The 23,246-nt window shown below is 42.8% G+C and overlaps 1 protein-coding gene across 6 annotated transcripts; it reads right to left on the bottom strand.

Moving 5' to 3' along the window:
- Positions 1-5,853: 5,853 nt before the first annotated feature.
- On the bottom strand, positions 5,854-23,225 carry MRPS21 (mitochondrial ribosomal protein S21). Of its 6 annotated transcripts, none has more exons than XM_055402829.2 (3): positions 23,094-23,225; positions 17,411-17,525; positions 5,854-6,161 (listed from the first exon to the last, which is right to left on the bottom strand). In XM_055402829.2, exons 2-3 carry the CDS (start codon positions 17,491-17,493, stop codon positions 5,981-5,983), a joined length of 264 nt encoding a protein of 87 aa, XP_055258804.1. In that variant the 5' UTR covers positions 17,494-17,525; positions 23,094-23,225; the 3' UTR covers positions 5,854-5,980. The 6 variants fall into 6 exon arrangements, with proteins under 6 accessions (XP_055258804.1, XP_055258803.1, XP_055258805.1 ...); XM_055402828.2 differs by lacking the exon at positions 23,094-23,225 and adding an exon at positions 17,975-18,111; XM_055402830.2 differs by lacking the exon at positions 23,094-23,225 and adding an exon at positions 17,954-17,981.
- Between the last annotated feature and the right edge of the window lie 21 nt (positions 23,226-23,246).

Below are 23,246 nucleotides of genomic sequence, written 5' to 3'. Positions count from 1 at the left end.
TTGACTGACTGTTTTTTGAGTTTTAAGCCAACTTTTTCACTCTCTTCTTTCACTTTCATCAAGAGGCTCTTCAGTTCCTCTTTGCTTTCTGCTGTAAGGGTGGTGTCATCTGCAAATCTGAGGTTATTGATAGTTCTCCCTGCAATCTTGATTCCAGCTTGTACTTCATCAAGTCCAGCATTTCTCATGATGTACTCTGCATATAAGTTAAACAGGGTGACAGTTTGACATACAGACTTGACATACTCCTTCCCAATTTGGAACCATTCTGTTGTTCCATGTCCAGTTCTAACTGTTGCTTCTTGACCTGCATACAGATTTCTCAGGAGGCAGGTAAGGTGGTCTGCTATTCCCATCTCTTTCAGAATTTTCCAATTTGTTGTGATTCATAAAAAGGTTTTGGCGTAATCAATAAAGCAGATGTTTTTCTGGAACTCTCTTGCTTTTTCTATGATCCAGTGGATGTTGGCAATTTGATAGCTGGTTCCTCTGCCTTTTCTAAATCCAGCTTGAACGTCTGGAAGTTCTTGGTTCATGTACTGTTGAAGCCTGGTTTGGAGAATTTTTTGAGCATTACTTTGCTAGCATGTGAGATGAGTGCAGTTGTGCAGTAGTTTGAACATTCTTTGGCATTGCCTTTCTTTGGGATTGGAATGAAAATTTATCTTTTCCAGTCCTGTGGCCACTGCTGTTTTCCAAATTTGCTGACATATTGAGTTCAGCCCTTTCACAGCATCATCTCTCAGGATTTTAAATAGCTCAGCTGGAATTCCATCACCTCCACTAGCTTTGTTCGTAGTGATGCTTCCTAAGGCCCACTTGACTTCACATTTCAGGATGTCTGGCTCTAGGTGAGTGATCACACCACCATGATTATCTGGGTCGTGAAGATCTTTCGTGCACAGTTTTTCTGTCTATTCTTGCCACCTCTTCTTAATATCTTCTGCTTCTGTTAGGTCCCTGTTCTTACTGAGCCCATCTTTGCATGAAATGTTCCCTTGGTATCTCTAATTTTCTTGAAGAGATCTCTAGTCTTTCCCATTCTGTGCTTTTCCTCTATTTCTTTGCATTGATCGCTGAGGAAAGCTTTATCTTTCCTTGCTGTTCTTTGGAACTCTGCATTCCGATGGATTTATCTTTCCTTTTCTCAGCTATTTGTAAGGCTTTCTCAGACAACCATTTTGCCTTTTTGCATTTCTTTTTCTTGGGGATGGTCTTGATCACTGCCTCCTGTACAATGTCATGAGACTTCATCCATAGTTCTTTAGGCACTCTATCAGATCTAACCCCTTGAATCTATTTGTCACTTCCACTATATAATCGTGAGGAATTTGATTTAGATCATACCTGAATGGTCTAGTAGTTTTCCCTACTTTCAATTTTAGTCTGAATTTTGCAATAAGTTTATGATCTGAGCCACACTCAGCTCCCGGTCTTGTTTTTCCTGACTGTATAGAGCTTCTCCATCTTTTAAAAAATTGTTATTTTCAGATTACAAACTACAAAAACCCAAATTCCAAAATGTTTAAGAAATTACAAGATGTTGAGATAATAGGTTCACTGGAAAATTGCAGTTATTCTTTAAGGAGATTATCAGAATTTCCCAGGGAACACAAGATTTTTGTATTTAAAGTCTGGCTTTTAGTAAATTTGAGAAAAATGTACTAAAATCAATCTTTTCTGATGGTGCAGCATGCAACAATGAATAAATTTTGGTTTTGAGTAACAAACTGAGGGTGCCTCTTGCTCAACTTTTTCATATCTGTTTGCTCATTTTATCTACAATATCTAAAACTAATGTCTCACATAAATGGTGGTGGTAGTTTAGTCACTAAGTCTTGTCTGACTCTTGCAGCTCCAAATAGTCATTCCAAAAAGTCTATTAAATGGGTTAATGAATTCCAACCCTGTAGTTGTAAATTTAGGTTCAGTGCTTTCAGTCACCTGGATTCAATTCCCCATAGGGAAATGGGTTTTTAGGAACTGATTTTATTTCCATTAGTTGAAATCTAATAGATTTAAACTCTTAGAATATATGTAAATAATTTGCCAAGGTCATGACTGAATCTAGATCTTTTTGACTATGTAAAAATCTAAGTATATTAGGTAGCTGGCACATACTAGAAGCTCCAATCTTTTCCTTTTCCTTCAACTACCTAATTTTAATACAGTAATCCATTATTACTTTACTTGTTTAGTATATAGTGAGTTTTTATCCCTTAGTATTTTCAGTTAACACATAGGCATACTTATTTTGTATACTTATTAGAGAACTTCTGAAAACTTTAAAGTGCAACGTCAAAGTTACTCGAGTTTGATTTTAAAGGTATAGCTGTTTCTGGAGCACTAACGATAAGATTCTTAAATTATGATCAGAACAGGCCTGCCAGAGGCAATCAGGTGGACATCTAAGAGAGGGCAAAGAAGCCTAAGATCAAGGTAGGAGGTATTGTAACTATTATTCTGTAACTGTGTAAATACTAAGCCGTGCTGCATGTATGCTGTCACATCCGACTCTTTTCAACCCTATGGACTGTGGCCCACTAGGCTCCTCTGTCCATGGGATTCTCCAGGCAAGAATACTGGAGAGGGTTGCAATGCCCTCCTCTAGGGGATCTTCCCAACCCAGGGATCAAACCTGCATCTCTTACATCTCCTGCATTGGCAGGCAGGTTCTTTACCGCTAACGCTACCTGGATATGCAACAGGTACTAAACAACCCCTCTTTTAAAGCTAATGCAGGAATAAAAAGTTTAGGGCAATCCCCATTCATTAAGTGACCATGAGGTATCTTCTAGCTTCCAGAGCAGGAAGTGGAAGGTCTTTCTTCCTTCCATGACAGCACAAGCTGATTCAGACTCCAGCCAGCCAGCTACTCCCTTTTCACACACGAGGCCTTTTCAATTGGCTACCTGTTACAACCCATCATTGTTCACTGCTCCAGGGAACATGGAAAATGGTCAGGACTAGAGATTAGGACAAGCAGGGGATAATTTCAGAGACGAATTCCAGACCTTAGCCACCGCTTAGTATTTTGCAGATAGAAACAACTTTAGCCTCAGGGATCTTGAGAGTCCCTTGGACTGCAAGGAGATCCAACCAGTTCATTCTAAAGGAGATCAATCCTGGGTGTTCATTGGAGGGACTGATGCTAAAGCTGAAACTCCAATACTTTGGCCACCTCATGCGATGAGCTGACTCACTGGAAAAGACTCTGATGCTGGGAAAGATTGGGGGCGGGAGGAGAAGGGGACGACAGAGAATGAGATGGCTGGATGGCATCACCGACTCGATGGACATGAGTTTGCATGAACTCCGGGAGTTGGTGATGGACAGGAAGGCCTGGCGTGCTGTGATTCATGGGGTCGCAAAGAGTCGGACACGACTGAGCGACTGAACTGAACTGAACAGACCCAGTTCTCCTATCTACCATTTTGGCAGAAGCCAAGTCTTTATTCTTCAGCAAGCGCAATTATCAGCTGATACATTGCCATGGCTCAAAATCAATTCAAAAGTGATATACTGAAGACCAAATTCAGAGATTGAAAGGGGATTCAGAAGTATAAATATTTCTTATGAAAATGAGACTGTATAAAATTGTTCCATTACATATTTAATCAATAATTATGGTTATGGTGAAAACAAGAAAAAACACTGCAGAATTAAAACCAGAAATCTGAAGTCACGCAGCTGTACCACAAGAGGGCAATGTTGAGAAACCTGTATGCAGGTCAGGAAGCAACAGTCAGATCTGCACATGAAACAACAGACTGGTTCCAAATAGGAAAAGGAGTACGTCAAGGCTGTATATTGTCACCTTGCTTATTTAACTTATATGCAGAGTACATCATGAGGAACGCTGGGCTGGAGGAAGCACAAGCTGGAATCAAGATTGCTGGGAGAAATATCAATAACCTCAGATATGCAGATGATACCACCCTTATGGCAGAAAGTGAAGAGCAACTAAAAAGCATCTTGATGAAAGTGAAAGAGGAGAGTGAAAAGGTTGGCTTGAAGCTCAACATTCAGAAAACAAAGATCATGGCATCTGGTCCCATCACTTCATGGGAAATAGATGGGGAAACAGTGTCAGACTTTATTTTTGGGGGCTCCAAAATCACCGCAGATGCTGATTGCAGCCATGAAATTAAAAGACGCTTGCTCCTTGGAAGGAAAGTTATGACCAACCTTGATAGTATATTAAAAAGCAGAGACATTACTTTGCCAACAAAGGTCCGTCTAGTCAAGGCTATGGTTTTTCCTGTGGTCATGTATGGATTGAGAGTTGGACTGTGAAGAAAGCTGATCGCCTAAGAATTGATGCTTTTGAACTGTGGTGTTGAAGACTCTTGAGAGTCCCTTGTACTGCATGGAGATCCAACCAGTCCATTCTGAAGGAGATCAGTCCTGGGTGTTCATTGGAAGGACTGATGCTAAAGCTGAAACTGCAATACTTTGGCCACCTCATGCGACCAGTTGACTCACTGGAAAAAGACTCTGATGCTGGGAAAGATTGGGGGCGGGAGAAGGGGATGACAGAGAATGAGATGGCTGGATGGCATCACTGACTCTGTGGACATGAGTTTGAGTGAACTCCGGGAGTTGGTGATGGACAGGGAGGCCTGGCGTGCTGTGATTCATGGGGTTGCGGAGAGTCAGACACGACTGAGCGACTGAACTGAACTGAACTGAATGTGGAGAGGTAGGAGGTGAGGTAGTCTGCTCTTTACTTTTTACTGCTGAGAAGGCTCCAATCAGGATCAGGAGAGGGGACTACTTTTTGCATTCTACAGGGGTTGGCACCAACTCTCTTTGTACTAGCAGGCACGACTGTCAGGGGACCAAGGTCAGAGAAAACAGAACAGGAGAGGAAGCAGAGCAGCTGGTCTTCCGATAGTAGTCAGATGCCCCAGCTCTCACCTGGAAGTGCCTGCTGAGGAGAGGGAGGGGTGGTAGTCAAAACCTCCACCTGGAATCTCTTTTGAGTACTATAGGGCAATGATTCTCAAATGTTATCAGGCATCAGAATCACCTGCAGGGCTTGTTAAAATACTGCCGGGCTCCAACCTCAATTTCCAATTCAGAAGGTCTAAAGTAGGTCTAAAACTTACATTTCAAGCTGTTTTTCAGGTGATGCTGCTGATCTGAAAATCGCATTCTGAGAACCACCACTGTAGGTTTTTCTGGCTTTCTCTTAACACTCCCTCATTCCCTCTTTCCTACCATCCATCTACTGCTTTCATTTCTACCAACCCTCCATTAGCTTCCTTTAGGAAAGCTAAAGAAAAGGCAAAACAGGGGTAAATGTTACACTGTCTTAAAGAGTCTTCGGGGGAAGGGTTTCAGCTCTCTACTACTCTAGTGGATGGGTGTTTCAGAAGTGGAACTTACTCCAAATACATACATGCTTTCCCTCCCTTTACTGAACTGCCTGACAACAGTTGGAAGGCAGTTCAGTAAAGAGGAATAGATCCTTTTCCAGTCATAAGATCTTGCTTTGAGTTTCATAAAAATTAGTGAGAACACGGCAGATATACTCTACTACATTTGAGAAAAATTTCCCACCTCAGACTGCTTTTTAAAAAATTACAGTAAAATATAAAAAACATAAAATTACCATAATTGATCATGTAAGTGTACAATTCCATGGCATTAAGTACATTCACACTGTTGTGCAAGTTCCACCATCATCCATCTCCAGACCTCTTCATCTTCCCAAACTGAAACTCATACTCATTAAACAATAATTTCCCATCCCCCTCCTGTCAAACCAGCCCTTGACATTCTATCCCTAGACTACTTTTTGACTCAGTTTGTCTTTTGACTAAATAGAAGAGAGTATCCACTGCTGACTAGTGGAATTGCTTCTTGCATGTATGTGATTGAGTTTATTTTAAGAAAGGTAAATGGGATTGGAGGAAGAAAAGAGGTGCAGACAACTGGATAAGGGTTTTCATACTGGGCCTCCTATCCACAGGCCTCAGCAGCCCTGCCATGGATCCGCCCGATTCTTTCGCATCAAGAAGTTGATCTTGCGAGCCATTTCCATGTTGTAGATCCGACGGCAGGTTTCATAGCTTTCCCTCTGTCGCCGACGGCAAGGCTTCTCATAATACCGCCGTCGCTTTATGTCTTCAATGAGCCCATCCATGGTAAGGATTCTGTGTAAAGACAGGCAATGAAGTTAGAGGCTTAGGCTCATTGTTACTCTTTTCCAGTTTCACAGTGATCAGAAGTCAACTGACCAAACAATTGGTATCTATAAAAATGAGAGTGTGCAATGGTGACAATACAGCATTCACTGCCTACATATACAGGCCAGGCCCCAAATAGTACTATGTGGGGAAATAAAAAGGCAATTAATTATACAGTCCTTGTTCTTGGGGAGTTTGTCATCATTATCATGTTCTCAACCATTTTTATTTCCTACCACAATACACCTGAGAGATATGGCAGTGGCAGGGGGTCTCAACCGATGGTCTCAACCGTTTCAGAATCTTCAAATAGGGTAAGTCATTTGCAGTAGGAAAAAAATTAACTAGAGGTGATTCCTACATGGTCCTTAAGAGGAGAATGTAGTTCCACCCCTACTGTGTTTAAGAGCTGATGAAGCTCAATTATGTACATTTGAGAAATCTCTGGGCCTACTCCATACAGGCAAAGAAGAGGCCCTTATCACACCAGTGATACAGACAGGAGCATCAAAATAAGAGCCTCAACCGTGTTTTTCCCATATACCACATGCTCCAACCACACATCTGACTACTCCCTGAACACACATTAATACCGAGTCTTTTTTTTTAAGTGTTCCTAGGAGCTTTTTTTTTTAATATCAGGTCTTTACTCAAGGCTGCTTCCTCAGCCTAGAATGCCATCCGCAGCTCCAAAGTGCCACCCTTCAAGGTTTTCCACATTTTTTTTTCCCCTTGGGAGATTTCCCACATCTTTCTGATGTCAAATCCAGATACCATCTCTCCACAAACCTTTCTCATCTTAGAGAGAAGATAATTTGTTTTGTTGTACACCTATTTAGAGATTATTTCATTTTGCCATTCTGTTAGTTATTTATACAGATGTCTCCCTCCTTAGACTGAAAATCCCTGAAGGCAGAAACTGTATTTTATTCATCTTAATTAAGCTCAGTTTGTTTTTTTTCCTGCCCACCTAACTACTTCAACAGTTCCTCTTGATGGATTCATAACATGCATACCTCAAAATCACCTCTTTGTTCTCACTGAGCAAAGAAGACACAGGAGCTTATTCTACAACTTACTTTATCCTGAGGCTCCTGAGAGCTCTGGCTCCAGTCTGCAATTTGTCCCTGCCTCTCAACCCATCATCCTGAGAAGTCTGGAGGCACCTGCTGCTGCTGCCCTCCAATCTTGCATTGTTTACATGACCCCATTCCTGCCTACCCTTCCCTTTCGTTACAGGTAGAAAGTCAGTCAGAAACACAATTGGAGATGGCTAAGTCGGTAAAGAATCCGCCCACAATGCGGGAGACCTTGGTTCGATCCCTCGGTTGGGAATATCCCCTAGACAAAGGCATGGCAAACCACTCCAGTATTCTTGCCTGGAGAATTCCCATGGACAGAGGAGCCTGTAGTCCATGGGGTCACACAGAGTCAAACACGACTGAACAACTAAGCACATAATTAGAGGGGAGACAGAAGCAGGAAATAAAAATAAGAGAAACTACCTGCTCCTTCTGCTCAGTGGGAAACCGTATGTATTGCTGCTATGTTGTATCAGAAGCCCAAGGTAACAACAGTAGATTGAACATGAGCTTGAAAAGATTGAACTTTGGGTACATTATAAATGTGAATAGACATGGGCACCACTGTCCTTTGGGATATTTTAGATTCCTGCTGATTTGTAATATCAGTTTGTCTAGGTTTTAATGGCAGGGAGATGTGAGGCAAGGGAACTGCCTCAAACTCACAGAGGTGGAAGGAGCAGATAATTCGGGTTCTATTCAAAACATAGTCATGCCCAGAAGTGGATCCAACACTAGAGTTGTACAGTAGAAAAGGAGGGCACCAAAGACTCAATACCTTTGCCCACAAAGGGTCTCCAGTGCTGGCTTTCTTCTTCAACTTACCCTTAAATGTTGAACCGCTCCAGATTCTGATTGTAAATTTCCTCCTTTATGGTTCTACATGATTCCCTTAAACTATAACATGGGCCTCAACCCTGATGCACAAGAGAATCATCTCATTAAGAGCCTTTAAAAAGTATACATGCCTCAGTCCCATTCCTCAGAGATTCTGATTTAATTGGTCTACAAGATTGCCGGGAAAAATATCAATAACCTCAGATATGCAGATGATACCACCCTTATGGCAGAAAGTGAAGAGGAACTAAAAAGACTCTTGATGAAAGTGAAAGAGGAGAGTGAAAAAGTTGGCTTAAAGCTCAACATTCAGAAAACTAAGATCATGGCATCTGGTCCCATCACTTCATGGGAAATAGATGGGAAAACAGTGGAAACAGTGTCAGACTTTATTTTTGGGGGCTCCAAAATCACTGCAGATGCTGACTGCAGCCATGAAATTAAAAGACACTTACTCCTTGGAAGCCTTGATAGCATACTAAAAAGCAGAGACATTACTTTGCCAACAAAGGTCCGTCTAGTCAAGGCTATGGTTTTTCCAGTGTATGGATGTGAGAGTTGGACTGTGAAGAAAGCTGATCGCTGAAGAATTGATGCTTTTGAATTGTGGTGCTGGAGAAGACTCTTGAGAGCCCCTTGGACTGCAAGGAGATCCAACCAGTCCATTCTAAAGGAGATCAGTCCTGGGTGTTCATTGGAAGGATTGATGCTAAAGCTGAAACTCCAATACTTTGGCCACCTCATGCGATGAGTTGACTCACTGGAAAAGACTCTGATGCTGGGAGGGATTGGGGGCAGGAGGAGAAGGGGACGACAGAGAATGAGATGGATGGATGGCATCACCGACTTGATGGACATGAATTTGAGTGAACTCTGGGAGTTGGTGATGGACAGGGAGGCCTGGCGTGCTGTGATTCACGTGGTCGCAAAGAGTCGGACACAACTGAGCGACTGAACTGACTGACTGACTGACAGTGGGGTTATATACTAGGTATATTTTAAAAGACCCCACAAGTAATTCTAATGTAGAGCCACACTTGAGAACCAACCCAGACCCTGCTGACTCTTAAATCGTTATCTCTAGTTCCAGTCTTAAGAGCTAGGCCAATGCTTCCAACTCCCTTAAACCTCACAAAAAACAAACTTATAATCTCCAGCTAAAATTCATTCTTTCTCCTCTATACTCTGTTAATGGCATCATCAGTTACTCAAGCTAAAATCTCATGTTCCTGGATTAGGACTTCTTTTCTTCCTACACCCAAATTTACAGTATCTTATAAATTCTATAACGTAGAATAGTTCTTGGATCTCTTCTCTCTTTTTCTATGGCTACAGCTCTAATTATGATCCTTATCTTATACCTGTACTGAAATAATCACCTAACTGGTCATTTAATCAACAAGTATTTATGAAATATCAACTCTGTACCAGACACTGCATTAAATGCTAAGGACAGAAAACAAACTTCAACATGGTTTCCTACGCTTGTGGTCTAGTAAAGACAAACGAATTACAATAGAGTGTGACAGATGCAAAGACAAGGGAAATATTGTTAAAGAAGCCCACAGGAGAGGACTTGAGGATAAGGTAGTTATGAAAGCTTCCTAAAGGATACTTTATTTGAATTGTGAAGGATAAACAGGTTGCCCTATTTCCATTCTCTTTCCCTACACCAATTATTGTCCTAAAACATAAATCAGAGCATGTCACTCTGATGTTAAAAAAAGAAAAATTGTTCCCAATAAACAAAACAGTCCAACCCAGTGGTTCCCACTTGTTTGCACATTACAATCACCTGGGGATCTTTTAAAAATTCCAAACACTAGGCCACACTCCAGGCCAATTAAATTACAAGTAGGGAGGGACATGAGCAGGGCTTATTAAGTTCCCCTAGTAATTGCAAAGTGCACATAAATTTGGGAACCACTAATCTAAGCTCTTGCCTGGAAAATCCCATGGATGGAGGAGCCTGGTGGGCTGCAGTCCATGGGGTCGCTAGGAGTCAGACACGACTGAGCGACTTCACTTTCACTTTTCACTTTCACACATTGGAGAAGGAGGTGGCAACCCACTCCAGTGTTCTTGCCTGGAGAATCCCAGGGACGGGGAAGCCTGGTGGGCTGCCGTCTATGGGGTTGCACAGAGTCGGACACGACTGAAGCGACTTAGCAGCAGCAGCAGCAGCACTCTAAGTTCAAAGCCCTAAACAACTGAGCTTCATCCTCCCTTTCTCTCTAGCTTTACCTTTAATAACTTGCCCTAAAAAGCCTGTTGAGTCACACTGAACTATGTGTTTACTCCAAACACATTACATATCTATTTTTTACATTTGTTCACGATATTCTTTAGAACGATTCCTTTTTTAAAAAACTTAAAAAAAATTATTTCTTTATTTATGGCTGTGCTGGGTCTTGGTTGCTGTGCTCAGGCTTCCTCTGGCTGTGGAGAGGAGGGGCCACTCTCTCGTCGTAGCGTGTGGGCTTCTCACTGCAGTGGCTTCTCCTGTTGTGGAGTACAGGCTCTAGGGCTCACAGGCTTCAGCAGTTGCGGCATGTGGGCTCAGCTGCCCCGAGGCATGTGGGATCCTCCCAGACCAGGGATCAAATCTGTGTCCCTTGCATTGCAAGGCAGACACCTAACCACTGGACCACCAGAGAAGCCTGATTCCTTTCTTTTTCTGTTGTATAAAATGATCTTTATTCTTCAAAGGCCCAAACCAATGGGTAACAACATTTGAAAATTAATCCAGGAGAAACTAATCATGCTTTCCCTCTGTTCCCAAAGCACAGTGGTTCTCAAACTAAAGTTTGAGACTCATGCAATAGCCACCTAGAAAACTTGTTAAAACACAGATTGCTGGGACTTTCCTGGTGGTCCGGTGGTTAAGAATCTGCCTGCCAATGCAGGGGGCATGGGGTTCGATCCCTGGTCTGGGAAGCAGGGAAACTAAGGCTGTGAGCCACAACTACTGAAGTCTGCAATCCTACAGCCCATGCTCTGCAACAAGATAAGTCACCACAATGAGAAGCTGTGCACCGCACGTAGGCAACTAGGGAGAAGGCAATGGCAAGCCACTCCAGTACTCTTGCCTGGAAAATCCCATGGATGGAGGAGCCTGGTGGGCTGCAGTCCATGGGGTCGCTATGGGTCGGACATGACTGAGCGACTTCACTTTCACTTTCACACATTGGAGAAGGAAATGGCAACCCACTCCAGTGTTTGCCTGGAGAATCCCAGGGACGGGGGAGCCTGGTGGGCCTCCGTCTATGGGGTCACACAGAGTCGGACACGACTGAAGTGACTTAGCAGCAGCAGCAGCAACTAGAGAAAGCCCACATGCAGCAACACCCAGTGTGGCCCAAAATAAATAATTTTTAAAAATTAAAAAAAGCTGCAGATCGCTGTGTCACCTCCACTTTTTGACTTCATACAGGTCTAAGCTGGGGCCCAAGAATTTGCATTTCTAACAAGCTCCCAGGTGATGCTGCAGCTATTGGTCCAGGAAGAACCAATGCCACAGCACACTGTCAAAACACTGATCAGACAGTGTATTTGGGCATGTTTGCTTTTTTAATTTTTAAAATCTTCCTTACTGGGTTGTGTCCTTTCTAAGGTTACAGATTAAGTCTTTCATTTTTGCATTATACTTGGCAAAGAGCAAATATCAGTAAATGTAAGACAAAAATGAGTCCTCTAGGTCAGGAGTCCTCAACCCCTGGTCCAGTCCAAAGCCTGTTAGGAACCGGGCCACATAGCAGCAAAGCAGCGAATGAGCAGGTAAAGCTTCATCTGCTACTCCTCATTGCTTGAATTACTGCCTAGCCCATCCCCTTACCCCAGTCTGTGGAAAAATTTTCCATGAAACTGGCCCCTGGGGCCAAACAGGTTGGGCACCGCTGCTCTAGGTGACTGACAAATATCTACAGCTCAAGGGATTGTTACTTTATAACAGACGCAGTTCTTGGGAGTATTAGCTCAGAAGGCCACAACATTACCTTTACTAAAATGGCACGTTAGACTTTAGATAGCATTTTCACATCCATGAGCCTAATCATAATTCTATGAAATGGATTAAGCAGGTAACGTCATCTTTTATTTCTTGGCTGCACTGTGCCACGTTCCAGATTTTACCACTGGACCACCAGGGAAGTCCCCAGCATCTCTTTACAGGTTAGAAAAGTGAAGTTTAGTGAGGCTGACCCGCCCAAGATCACGAAATGGAGCTAGAAGTAGAATGCAGGTCTTTAGTGCAGTGCTTTATAACAGCACTCTGCTTCTCCAATAAAAAACACTGAGGTTCAAAAGACAAATTACTGCAGTCCCACAGGCAAAGAGAAAATAAGAGAGGAAAAAGCTGAGCCAGACTCCTTAATTAGAGTAAAAAGATGCAAGCCAAGAAGACATGGCACACTAAGGGAAAGGCACTGATCCAAACAACTAAGTATTTATTTCTGTCTAGGCTTTGTTTGGGCTTCCCTGGTGGCCCAGTGGTAAAGAATCCACTCATCAATGCAGGAGATGTGGGTTCAATCCCTGGTGTGGGAAGATACTCTGGAGAAGGAAATAGCAACCCACTCCAATATTCTTGCCTGGGAAATCTCATGGATAAAGGAGCCTGGTGGGCTGCAGTCCATGGGGTGGCAAAGAGTCAGACAGCTAAGTGAGTAACACTACACTTTCACAGGAAAAGAACAGAGACCCTAGATATGACTTCACCTAGGAAGAGGAGCCTATTGGAATGACAAGGACAGTTTAAAAGTACTACGAAAGAGAACTGCAAAAGGAAGAGTTTAGAAACATACTCAGGTATCCTACCGGAGTTTCGAAAGCATTCTGAAACAGAAAAAAGTGATCATCTTATCAAGTAAATGCCTGTGTGGTCAGGCAGAAAAGAAAAACAAGAATATCAAAGGAACATAAGAGTAGAGGAAGGGGGAAAAAATGAAAAGATCGGTGCCCTCTAACATAATGATGGGGTTGCGAAATGGTAGTCCTTGGATGGTTCTATTTCCAAAACACATACCAAATAAATTCCAAGGTGTCAGGTGAGGATTTCCTTCCTCACCCTGCACTTTCTAGTCATCCTGAAAATAGCACAGATTATTCTCAAATATTCCAGAAACCCTACAGTAGAGGCATCTACTCATTTCTAATAAACAAGGATGTAGGAAGAGCTTTGTAGAACTCATGAAGTAAAAAGAAGTAATGATGCTTCTGCTTCCACAGGTAGTTCAAGGACTAGCATACCAAGAGGCTGACAGTAAACAGATCAGCCTGGAGTTTGGGTGCCTGGCAACATTAACACTGCAGGACAGTCAGCTGCCAGTTTCAGTGAAATTCAACAGATTATGTAAAAGGAGCTAAGCTGGCCAAGCTGGGGGAATTTGAGGGCGGCAGACACATGTCACTGTAGCCAGCCTATGTCAGGATAAGCGTGTACACAGGACGACTCAATGGGCCCAGAAGCTCTCCTACCAGGAATAAAAGGGGTCAACTGGGCACACTTCCAGAGTACTTGACTTTCCTTACTTGGGGGCCAGCCAATCATGCAGGGCTTCCTAGCAACCCCCACTTTCCATCTCTTCATCTCAGGGCCCCAGTGAGGGCCCTTGGTTATATAACAAGTGTTCTTGGCGATCTCACTGGGCAGACACATAGGCTATTTCCTTTGTAAGACTATATTTGTGCTTTAAACATGCTAAAGCTTTAACCACTTTCCTTTCTTCTCATTTGCTGTCATACCTACTGCTGTAATTAAACTGCAGAACATGCATCTTATTATCAAAAATATGAGAGAAATAAGGAGAAGCCGGAATTTAAGAGAGACATACAGAAAAGAAAACTAAAGGACAAGAATACTGGGGTGGGTTGCCATTTCCTCCTCCAGGAGGGCGTTAGGAAGCATTACTGCAAACAAAGCTAGTGGAGGTGATGGAATTCCAGCTGAGCTACTTAAAATCCTAAAAGGTGATGCTGTTAAAGTGCTGCACTCAATGTCAGCAAATTTGGAAAAGGCAGCAGTGGTCACAGGACAGGAAAAGGTCAGTTTTCATTCCAATCCCAAAGAAGGGCAACACCAAAGAATGTTCAAACTACTGTACAATTTCACATGCTAGCAAGGTAATGCTCAAAATCCTTCAAGCTAGGCTCCCGCAGTACATGAACCAAGAACTTCCAGATATACAAGCTGGGTTTTGAAGAGGCAAAGGAACCAGAGATCAAATTGCCAACATTTGCTGGATCATAGAGAAACCAACGGAATTCCAGAAAAGCATCTACTTCTGCTTCATTAACTATGTATGCTAAAGCCTTTAACTGTGTGGATCATAATGAACTGTGGAAAATTCTTAAAGAGATGGGAATACCAGACCACCTTACCTGTCCTGTGAGAAACCTGTATTCGGAGTCAAGAAGCAACAGTTAGAGCCTTACACAGAACAACTGGCTGCTTCAAAATTGGGAAAGGAGTACGACAAGGCTGTATATGGTCACCTTGTTTATTTAACTTATATGCAGAGTACATCACACAAAATGCCAGGCTAGATGAAACACAAGCTGGAATCAAGATTGCCAGGAGAAATATCAACAACCTCAGATATGCAGATGACACCACTCTAATGGGAGAAAGTGAAGAAGAACTAAAGAGACTCCTGATGAAGGTGAAAGAGGGGACTGAAAAAGTTGGCTTAAAACTCAACATTCAAAAATCTAAGATTGTGGCATCACTTCATGGCAAACAGAAGAGGAAAAATATGGAAGCAGTGACAGATTTTATTTTCTTGGGCTCCAAAATCATCATGGATGGTGACTGCAGCCATGAAATTAAGATGCCTGCCCCTTGGAAGGAAAGCTATGACAAACCTAGACAGGTATTAAAAAGCAAAGACATCACTTTGCCAACAAAAGTCTGACTAGTCAAAGATATGGTTTTTCCGCTGGTCATGTACAAATGTTGAGAATTGGATAAAGAAGACAGAGTGCTGAAGAATTGATATTTTTGAACTGTGGTGCTGGAGAAAACTCTTGAGAGTCCTTTGGAAAACAAGTAGACCAAACCAGTCCATCCTAAAGGAAATCAACCCTAACTATTCATTGGAAGGACTGATGCTGAAGCTCCTTTGGTTACCTGATGTGAAGAACGGACCCACTAGGAAAGACTTGAAGGCAAAAGGAGAAGAGGGCAGCAGAGGATAAGATGGTTAGATAGCATCACTGACTCAGTGGATAAGAATTTGAGCAAACTCCAGGATATAGTGAAGAACAGGGAAGCCTGGTGTGTTACAGACCATGAAGCTGCAAAGAGAGAGACACGGTTTACTGACTGAACAACAACAAAACCTATCTAAATTCACCAAAATAAACCATACAGAAAAAAACTTACAGGGAGAGGCCAGAAAAAGGGTGAGGCAATCTGGAAGACTTTCCTTCCCCAAATTCATCATTTCATCTCACTAGCTAATTAGCTACAGAATCTGTAAAGATATTCACTCAGTGCTTCCAGTGTAACAGCACAGATCATTAGACATCTCAACCCTCCCACAGACAGGCCACTTAAAGGTCTGAAATAGAAAAGTCTAGAATGAGCAGTTATAGAGAAACATGAAATAGGATTATCTTACTTGCCCTGTTATCCTTTCAACTTAAGTGAAAGTACACAAGGAATAGTTTCTATGATATAGCTTCAAGGATATGACTGGCATGTACAGACACCATAAGAGGTAAAGAGGCTGACTCTGTTAAAAGACATACAAATCTCTTGAGCCTGCAACTGCATCTCAATCACACAGCTTCTGACAGCATCTTTGTCGTCACCTACTATGGTCTTCTGCCCTCCAGCCCTCCAGACTTAGAACTCCCTGCTTCACTAAGAAGTAGGTTCTCTTTCATTTATCTTCTCAGTCCCCAAAAACCCCACCTACATTTAAACCTAATCATATAAGGATTCTTAACTGGAGAATGACTGCCATAGAACATTTCCACAGAAGCTAGTAAGTAATCTACAACATGGAGCAAAGAACACTGCACTAGAAAAATGTGTGTGTTTTATACTCCTTTCAACCATTCAATAATTGTAACCCAAGGAATATAACTTAATCTTCCCAGGCTTCTCTTATTCTTTAATAAAGCAACCACCTTTAGTGGCCTTAAGGCAGAAGATCAGCTCAGTATTATCTCTTTCATATAATTCAATTCAACAAGCATTTGTTTCTCCAAACTCTGCTTCAGGGGGGAGAGAAAATGATAAATCAAAGTCAAAATCCTTAAAACTAGTGATAAGAGAAGATTAATGAACTATTTTCTTTAGAAAACATATCTTTATTAGGGATCAGCTTAGCATTCAAAACCTTTCAATACAGCTCCTCCACTTCAGCCAGTTTATTTCCATGTTTTTGCTTATGTTGTAACCTATTTTCTGAAACTGTTTCACTTTTCCATCACTTGATTGTTCCTTTAAGATCCCAAATCTGAGTTCATTCACCTTTTCCATTAGCCTCGTCCCACACCAATCTCTCACTCAGCTTTCCATCTATCATGTACTATATTCCTGCTCAGTAGCAATTTTATAACTTGGTTTTCCCTTTGGGCTCTTTCCTAAAGTCTTGGATAGAATTCAGGTTCATCATCAAAGGCATTATTGTGGATGAATACGCCTCACACTGTTAGAATTGGGGAAGAACTTCATTTTTAAGACAGTAAACTGAGGGACTGAGAAGTTCCAAGACTGTGAACACCTGGGCTGGCACTGGTTAGAAACAACCTCACTTTGCCGTAAAAGGTATGGTTTTTCCAGTAGTCACGTAAGGATGTGAGAGCTGGGCCATAAAGAAGGTTGAGCGTTGAAGAATTGATGCTTTTGAATTCTACTGGGGAAAACTCTTGAGTGTCCCTTGGACAGTAAGGAGATCAAACCAGTGAATCCTAAAGGAAATCAACCCGAATATTCATTGGAAGGACTGATGCTGAAGCTGAAGCTCCAATACTGAGTCGAAAAGCCGACTCACTGGGAAGACTCACTCAGTCTTCCCACTGATGTTGGGAAGACTGAGAGTAGGAGGAGAAGGGGGTGACAAAGAATGAAATGGTTGGATGGCATCACCACATCAATGGACATGAGTTTGAGCAAACTCCAGGAGACAGTGAAGGACAGGGAAGCCTGGCACGCTGCAGTCCATGGGGTCGCAGAGTCAGGCACGACTGAGCGACTACCAACAGCAAATGACAAAGGGAGGGATAGAACAACCACCCCACTTCTCAAGAGAGTGGGCCTAGTCGTGATTCTGATCCCCAACCAGTTACCTGTTTAGAGTCCTGTATGCACCTTCCACGTTCCCTTCTTGTACCATCACAGTCCTGGCAATGAACTTCAGATGTTTTGCCATGACCTGGGATTTAAGTCTTCAATCTGTAGGACCTAAAGTACGATGGAGAAAGGGGAAGTATACAGACCAGCTAAGAAAGAGAAACAGAATAGAATACAGAACCGCGTGGCTTATTTAGGGTCTGGAAATGCAACGGGCTCAGAGCAGGAGACTGGGACACGTGCAAGACCTCATATCCTGGAAAGTACACATTGACTCGTTATCAAGATTTCCCCGCTCTTTGCCAATACAAACCATGCCACGGGGAAGAAACGAGACAGTAGCAGGGTGTACCTACGGAGATTTATTTGGCCGGGCACGGAAGAACCGGGACGCTCCGCGGGCGCCCCCTCCCCCTCCTAATTACCGCAAACGTTCCCAGGATGGTTTGGGGCGGGAATTGGGCACTGTCTCTCTGTGCTTAGGAAAGGGGGCAACCGCGCGGAATCTCTTCCTCCCGCCACACCCGCCTTATTTTCACCTCCCAGTACGAGGCCCTCACCCGTTAGCACCCAGCCAACTGGAAGCCCGCTCCAACAGGAAGCGGAAGTTGCGTCATCGCATGGGGACTACGACACCGAAAAGGAAGAGACGCTACGTAGAAACCATGGCAACTTTCTGGCCCGGGTAGGGGGTGTTTTGGTTCCGTCAGCCACTGCCAACCCCCGGGCCAGCACTCTGCAGCTGGCAAAGCAAAGTACTTGTTGCCTTAAATCGTCCCAAAACAGATTCTTCGCTTTCTTGCGGAGTCACGGTGCTTGCCTCTGAGGTCAGCCCGATTCTGTACCCTTTAATCCTATTAAATCTTTTTTTCCCCTTCCAGTTGAAGTAGAGTTGATTTTAAATGTTGTGCCAATCTCTGCTGTAATCCTATTAAACCTTAAATAGATATTTAATCTATTTCTTTTTCCGGACGGAAAATGAGATAAATAGGCGAAGCTTCCTGAGCATGGTTCCTGTTTTCACAAAGGACACAGATTCTTTGAGAGCTGCTCCCCAGGGTGGAAGGGGCTTCCGTGGTGGCTCAGTGGTAAAGAATCCACCTGCCAATGCAGAAGACCCGAATTCGATCCCTGGGTGGGGAAGATCCTCTGGAGAAGAAAATGGCAACCCACTCCAGTATATATCCTTTACTGGGAAATCCCATGGACAGAGGAGCCTGGCGCACTACTACCTACAGTCCTTGGGGGCGGGGATGGGGGGGTGGTCACAAAGGAATAGGACACACCGTAGGGAACTCCGGATGGAAAACAGCTTTACACCCAAAAAACTAAGGGCGAGAAATGAAATAACATACTCTCAGTTTCCTAATCACCATCTCCCTAGACATTTCACTAAATAAAGTGGAATCACTGAAGAATCGGAAAACTCATCTAAAGGATTTAGAATCAAAGACTCTTTTATGCTAGCTTCTATCCCATTTGTCTCCTAGTGAGACTTAGTAGAAATAATTTTTTTTTTTTTTACTTTTTCCTCATTGTGGAACCAGCTTTCCTTTTATTCATATGTTACGTCTACATATATCTTATTTTATGGGTATTCCTATAAGTTCAGATTTACTGGAAATGGCTACTGGAAAACAGTAGGGAAAGGCTCAGAAGAAGAAAGCATGTCAACCAGGTACTTGTGCAATACCGTTCTTTGGGTAACTCCCCTGAAACACACAGGAACATACACAGAGACAGATGCATCCACATCAGTTATGCTAATAGGACTCACACAAAAACTGAAGCCTGCCTTAAAGTAAGCCAGGTTCAAAGTAACAAAAATAGAGTTAGTCTGGGACATGATTATGCTTATCAACAAACTTTTATGAAATACCTACTTTGGATCATTCCACTACCTCTTACTTATTTTTGGTTGGCTTCCCTGATACCTCAGTTGGTAAAGAATCCACCTGCAATCCAGGAGACCTCACTTCCATTCCTGGGTTGGGAAGAGCCTCTGTAGCAGGGAAAGGCTACCCACTCCAGCATTCTGGCCTGGAGAATTCCATGAGTTGGACTTTCACATCACATTCACATTCTTGATCGCGCTATGTCTTTGTTCCTGCATGTAGGTTTTCTCTAGTTGCAGTGAGCAGGGGTTACTCTTCATTGTGGTGCTTGGGCTTCTCATTGCGGTGGCCTCCCCTGATGCAGAGCACAGGCTCTAGGAGCATGAGCTTCAGTAGTTGCGGCACGAGGGCTCATTGGTTGTAGCTTTCCAGCCCTAGAGTGTTCAGGCTTCAGTATTTGTGTCCAGCAGGCTTAGTTGTTCTGCAGCATATGAAATCTTCCCTGACCAGGGATCGAACCCTTGTCCCTTGCACTGGCAGGCAGATTCTTATCCACTATATCACCTGGGAAGTTCCTCCACTGCTTCTTGAACTACCAAAACATATTAAGTGTCCAAAAAGATAAATAGTGCAACAAGGTAGCGTATGATGAATGCAAAATAAATTATATAGCCAGCAGTATAATGTAGTAGAAAAACATTAGATTGGAAGTCAGGTGATCTGGATTCTATCAAAATTCCGATACTCATCAGGCATATGACCTTGAACAAGTCACTTAAATCAGTAGTCTGCAAAGTACTGCCTACAGATCAAATCCAGCCCCATTCTTATTTTTGTAAATAAACTTTATTGGGACTTCCTGGTGGTCAACTTGTTAAGAATCCACTTGCCAATGTAGGGAACATGGGTTCGATCCCTGGTCTGGGAAGATTCCACACGCCTTGGAGTAACTAAGGCCTTGCACCACAACTACTGAGCCTGAGCACTTAGAGCCCGTGTTCCCCAACAAGAGAAGCCACCACAATGAGAAGGCTGTGTACTGCAATGAAGAGTAACCCCCACTTGCCTCAACTAGAGAAAGCCTGCTCACATCAACGAAGACCCTGACAGCCAAAAATAAATTAAAAAAACCTTATTGGAACACAGTGCTGCTGTTTGTTTATATATTAGGTATGACTGTTTGGGCTACAATGACAGAGTTGGGTAGTTGCAGCAAGATGTATGGCCCACAAAGCATATATCTTGCTTTGCTGACCGCTTATTTAAACTCTCAGTCTGTTTCCTCATCTGTAGAATTGAACTAATATGTGTTTTCAATCACACAAAATTTGTCATGGGAATCAAAAGGGATAACACAGGAAAATATTTTGAAAGAAAGGAAGAGGAAAAGTAGCATTTTTGAGAATCTTACATCAGGGTATTAGATACCAAACCTTATACTAGGAAGTTTATATACCTCCTTTCATTTGACGGAGTAAAGGGCCAAAGCCTAAGCATATAGATAGTGTTTAATGGGACAAACAATTGGGAGGACTTGAGTTAGTCACTGAAAGAAGCGGAGGACTTGTTAAAAGAGGGTGGAAAGGCTGGGCAAGGTGAGTGCGATGAACAAGAGTTTAGAGGCAATAAGGCTTACAGTTTCTGGGAGCAAGCAACAACGAAACAGCCTGGAACAGAGGGGTCGTGCATGGGAGCGGAGAGAGAAACAGAAATCTTGACTAAATGTTTTGGACTTTCTTCTCAAAATATCAGAAAGCCATTGAATAGGAAATGACATGCAAAGCATTGTTTCAGGAAAATTAATCTGTTTATAAGTGAGAAGGGATTAGAGGTAAGAGAAGCTATTGCTATAGGCAAGGATTAGACCAGAGAGGTGGTGATGTAATGGAAAGGAAGAAACAGACTTTAAGAGCCATTCCAAATACAGAATAAAAAGGATTTGGTGACCAAATAGCACCAAATTTTAAACTTAGTTATCTAGAAAAATGATGGTACTGTAGGTAGCATTAACAGAAGAAAAAGAGGTTGTAAAAAGGCAGAACAGGAAGAATACTAATATGATTGGTCAACACTAGGAAAGGCATCAGACTGGAAAACAAGAGTCCTGTATGACACATTGTATTGTCTTACACAAGCTACCTAAGTGTCCTCATCAATAAAATGGAAATTACAAATGGTACCCTCTTGGGGCTTCTCTGATGGCTCAGAGGTAAAGAACCTGCCTGCCTATGCAGCAGACACGGGTTGGTCCCTGGGTTGGGAAGATCCTCTGGAGGAAGAAATGGGAACCCACTCCAGTATTCTTGCCTGGAGAATCCCATGGGCAGAGGAGCCTGGCAGGTTGGTCCATAGGGTCACAAACTGAATTGACTAATCACGCTCTCATGTCACCCTCTTGGCTCTAAAATGATGAAATGTTTAATAAGTTTTCAGTATTCAGTTCAGTGCAGTCGCTCAGTCGTGTCCGACTCTTTGCGACCCCATGAATCACAGCACGCCAGGCCTCCCTGTCCATCACCAACTCCCGGAGTTCACTCAAACTCATGTCCATCGAGCTGGTGATGCCATCCAGCCGTAATGTGTAAATGAAACTGTCTAGCAGAAATGTATACATTCAGTGTCATCTCATCGGAAAGTTTGAGACTGGAGAGGAAGCTTCAGAAGTCTTAAGTTGAGGTAATAATTAGAGCCATGAAGAAGATGAAAGCTTGAAGTGAAAGATAAAGAGCCAAGGATTAAGCCTAAGGGAACACCCATACTCTGGAGTGGGCAGAAGTGAGGCTATTATGAGATAAAGTTGTTGCCAGATAGGTAAGAGGAGAATTAGGATAGTGTGCTGACATGGGATCCAAGGGAGAAGAGTTTCAGTAGGCATTACCAAGAATGTCAAATGATACTGAGAGCACTGAGTACCTAGACTTTGTAAAGCCCCTGGATCTAGCTCTTGATTGGGTGGAAGCTACTTTATGATACTCAAATTCTGTAAGATCATTAGTGACTAAGAAGGTGCAGTAGAGTGATGGTGGTGGATGCTAGGCTGTAAGATTTAAGGATTATGTAATAGGAAGGATTCAGAAAGAGTATGATTTTACTACTCTGTCAAGAATTAAAATGGACTTCCCCGGGGGTCCAGTAGCTAAGAATACACCTTTCAATGCAGGGGCCACAGATTCGATCCCTGGTTGGGGAACTAAGATCCCACAGGCTGCGGGGCAACTAAGCCTGCGCAATGAAGATCCCACGTGCCACAAATAAGACCTGGTGCAGCTAAATAATTCATACATAAATAAAAAGAATTATAGAAAAAAGATGAGAAAAAGAAAGAGGGCAATTAGAGTCAAGAGATATTTTCAAGAAGAGGGTACCTGATCTTACTTGCAGGAAGAAGACTGAATAAATCAATAACAATTGAAAGTTACAAAGTAAAGAAGGGACAAGTGATACAGCAAAAATTCCAGAGGTGAAAGGTAATCCAAAGCACAACCGGAGCAGTTTGTCTTACAAGAGAAAGCGTGTTGTCTGAAATAAAAGGAGACAATAATCCACTGAGAACAGAGGAGTTGAGGAACAGGTGAAAGATGTACAATTAGCTATGAGAAATATGCTACGCAGCCAATACGCAATATAAGTAAAATGACAGGGTAGTCTGATACATCGCCAAGGCTGGGAGAGGACATGGTTGTGATGGAAACTGGAATAGATTAGAAAGAACAATACATGGAGAAGAGCAGAGGTAGGTAAATTCACAGACTTCACTTTTGTGGTCTGATGACACCGGGTAACATATGTTTAGCAGCTGAAGCTTTTTGAATAATGATGAGGCCCAGCATCTGAGAGGACTTACCATTCTGACAGTTCTAAGGCATCCCTTCCTCTTAAAAACTAGCAACCATGGTGGCTGTTCTGGCTTGGTGTTCCTTCTCTGGCTGCAGTAGATTACATTATGCATTGATCCACAAGAATCAACAGCTCCCAGTGCAGCAAAGAGCTACCCCTG

This window comes from Moschus berezovskii, chromosome 4, assembly GCF_049115385.1.
Source record: "Moschus berezovskii isolate FMDL1 chromosome 4, NW_MosBer_1.0, whole genome shotgun sequence".
NCBI lineage: Eukaryota > Metazoa > Chordata > Mammalia > Artiodactyla > Moschidae > Moschus > Moschus berezovskii.
The sequence above is the reverse complement of the archived record's forward strand: the minus strand, read 5'-3'. Positions and strand labels throughout refer to the sequence as shown.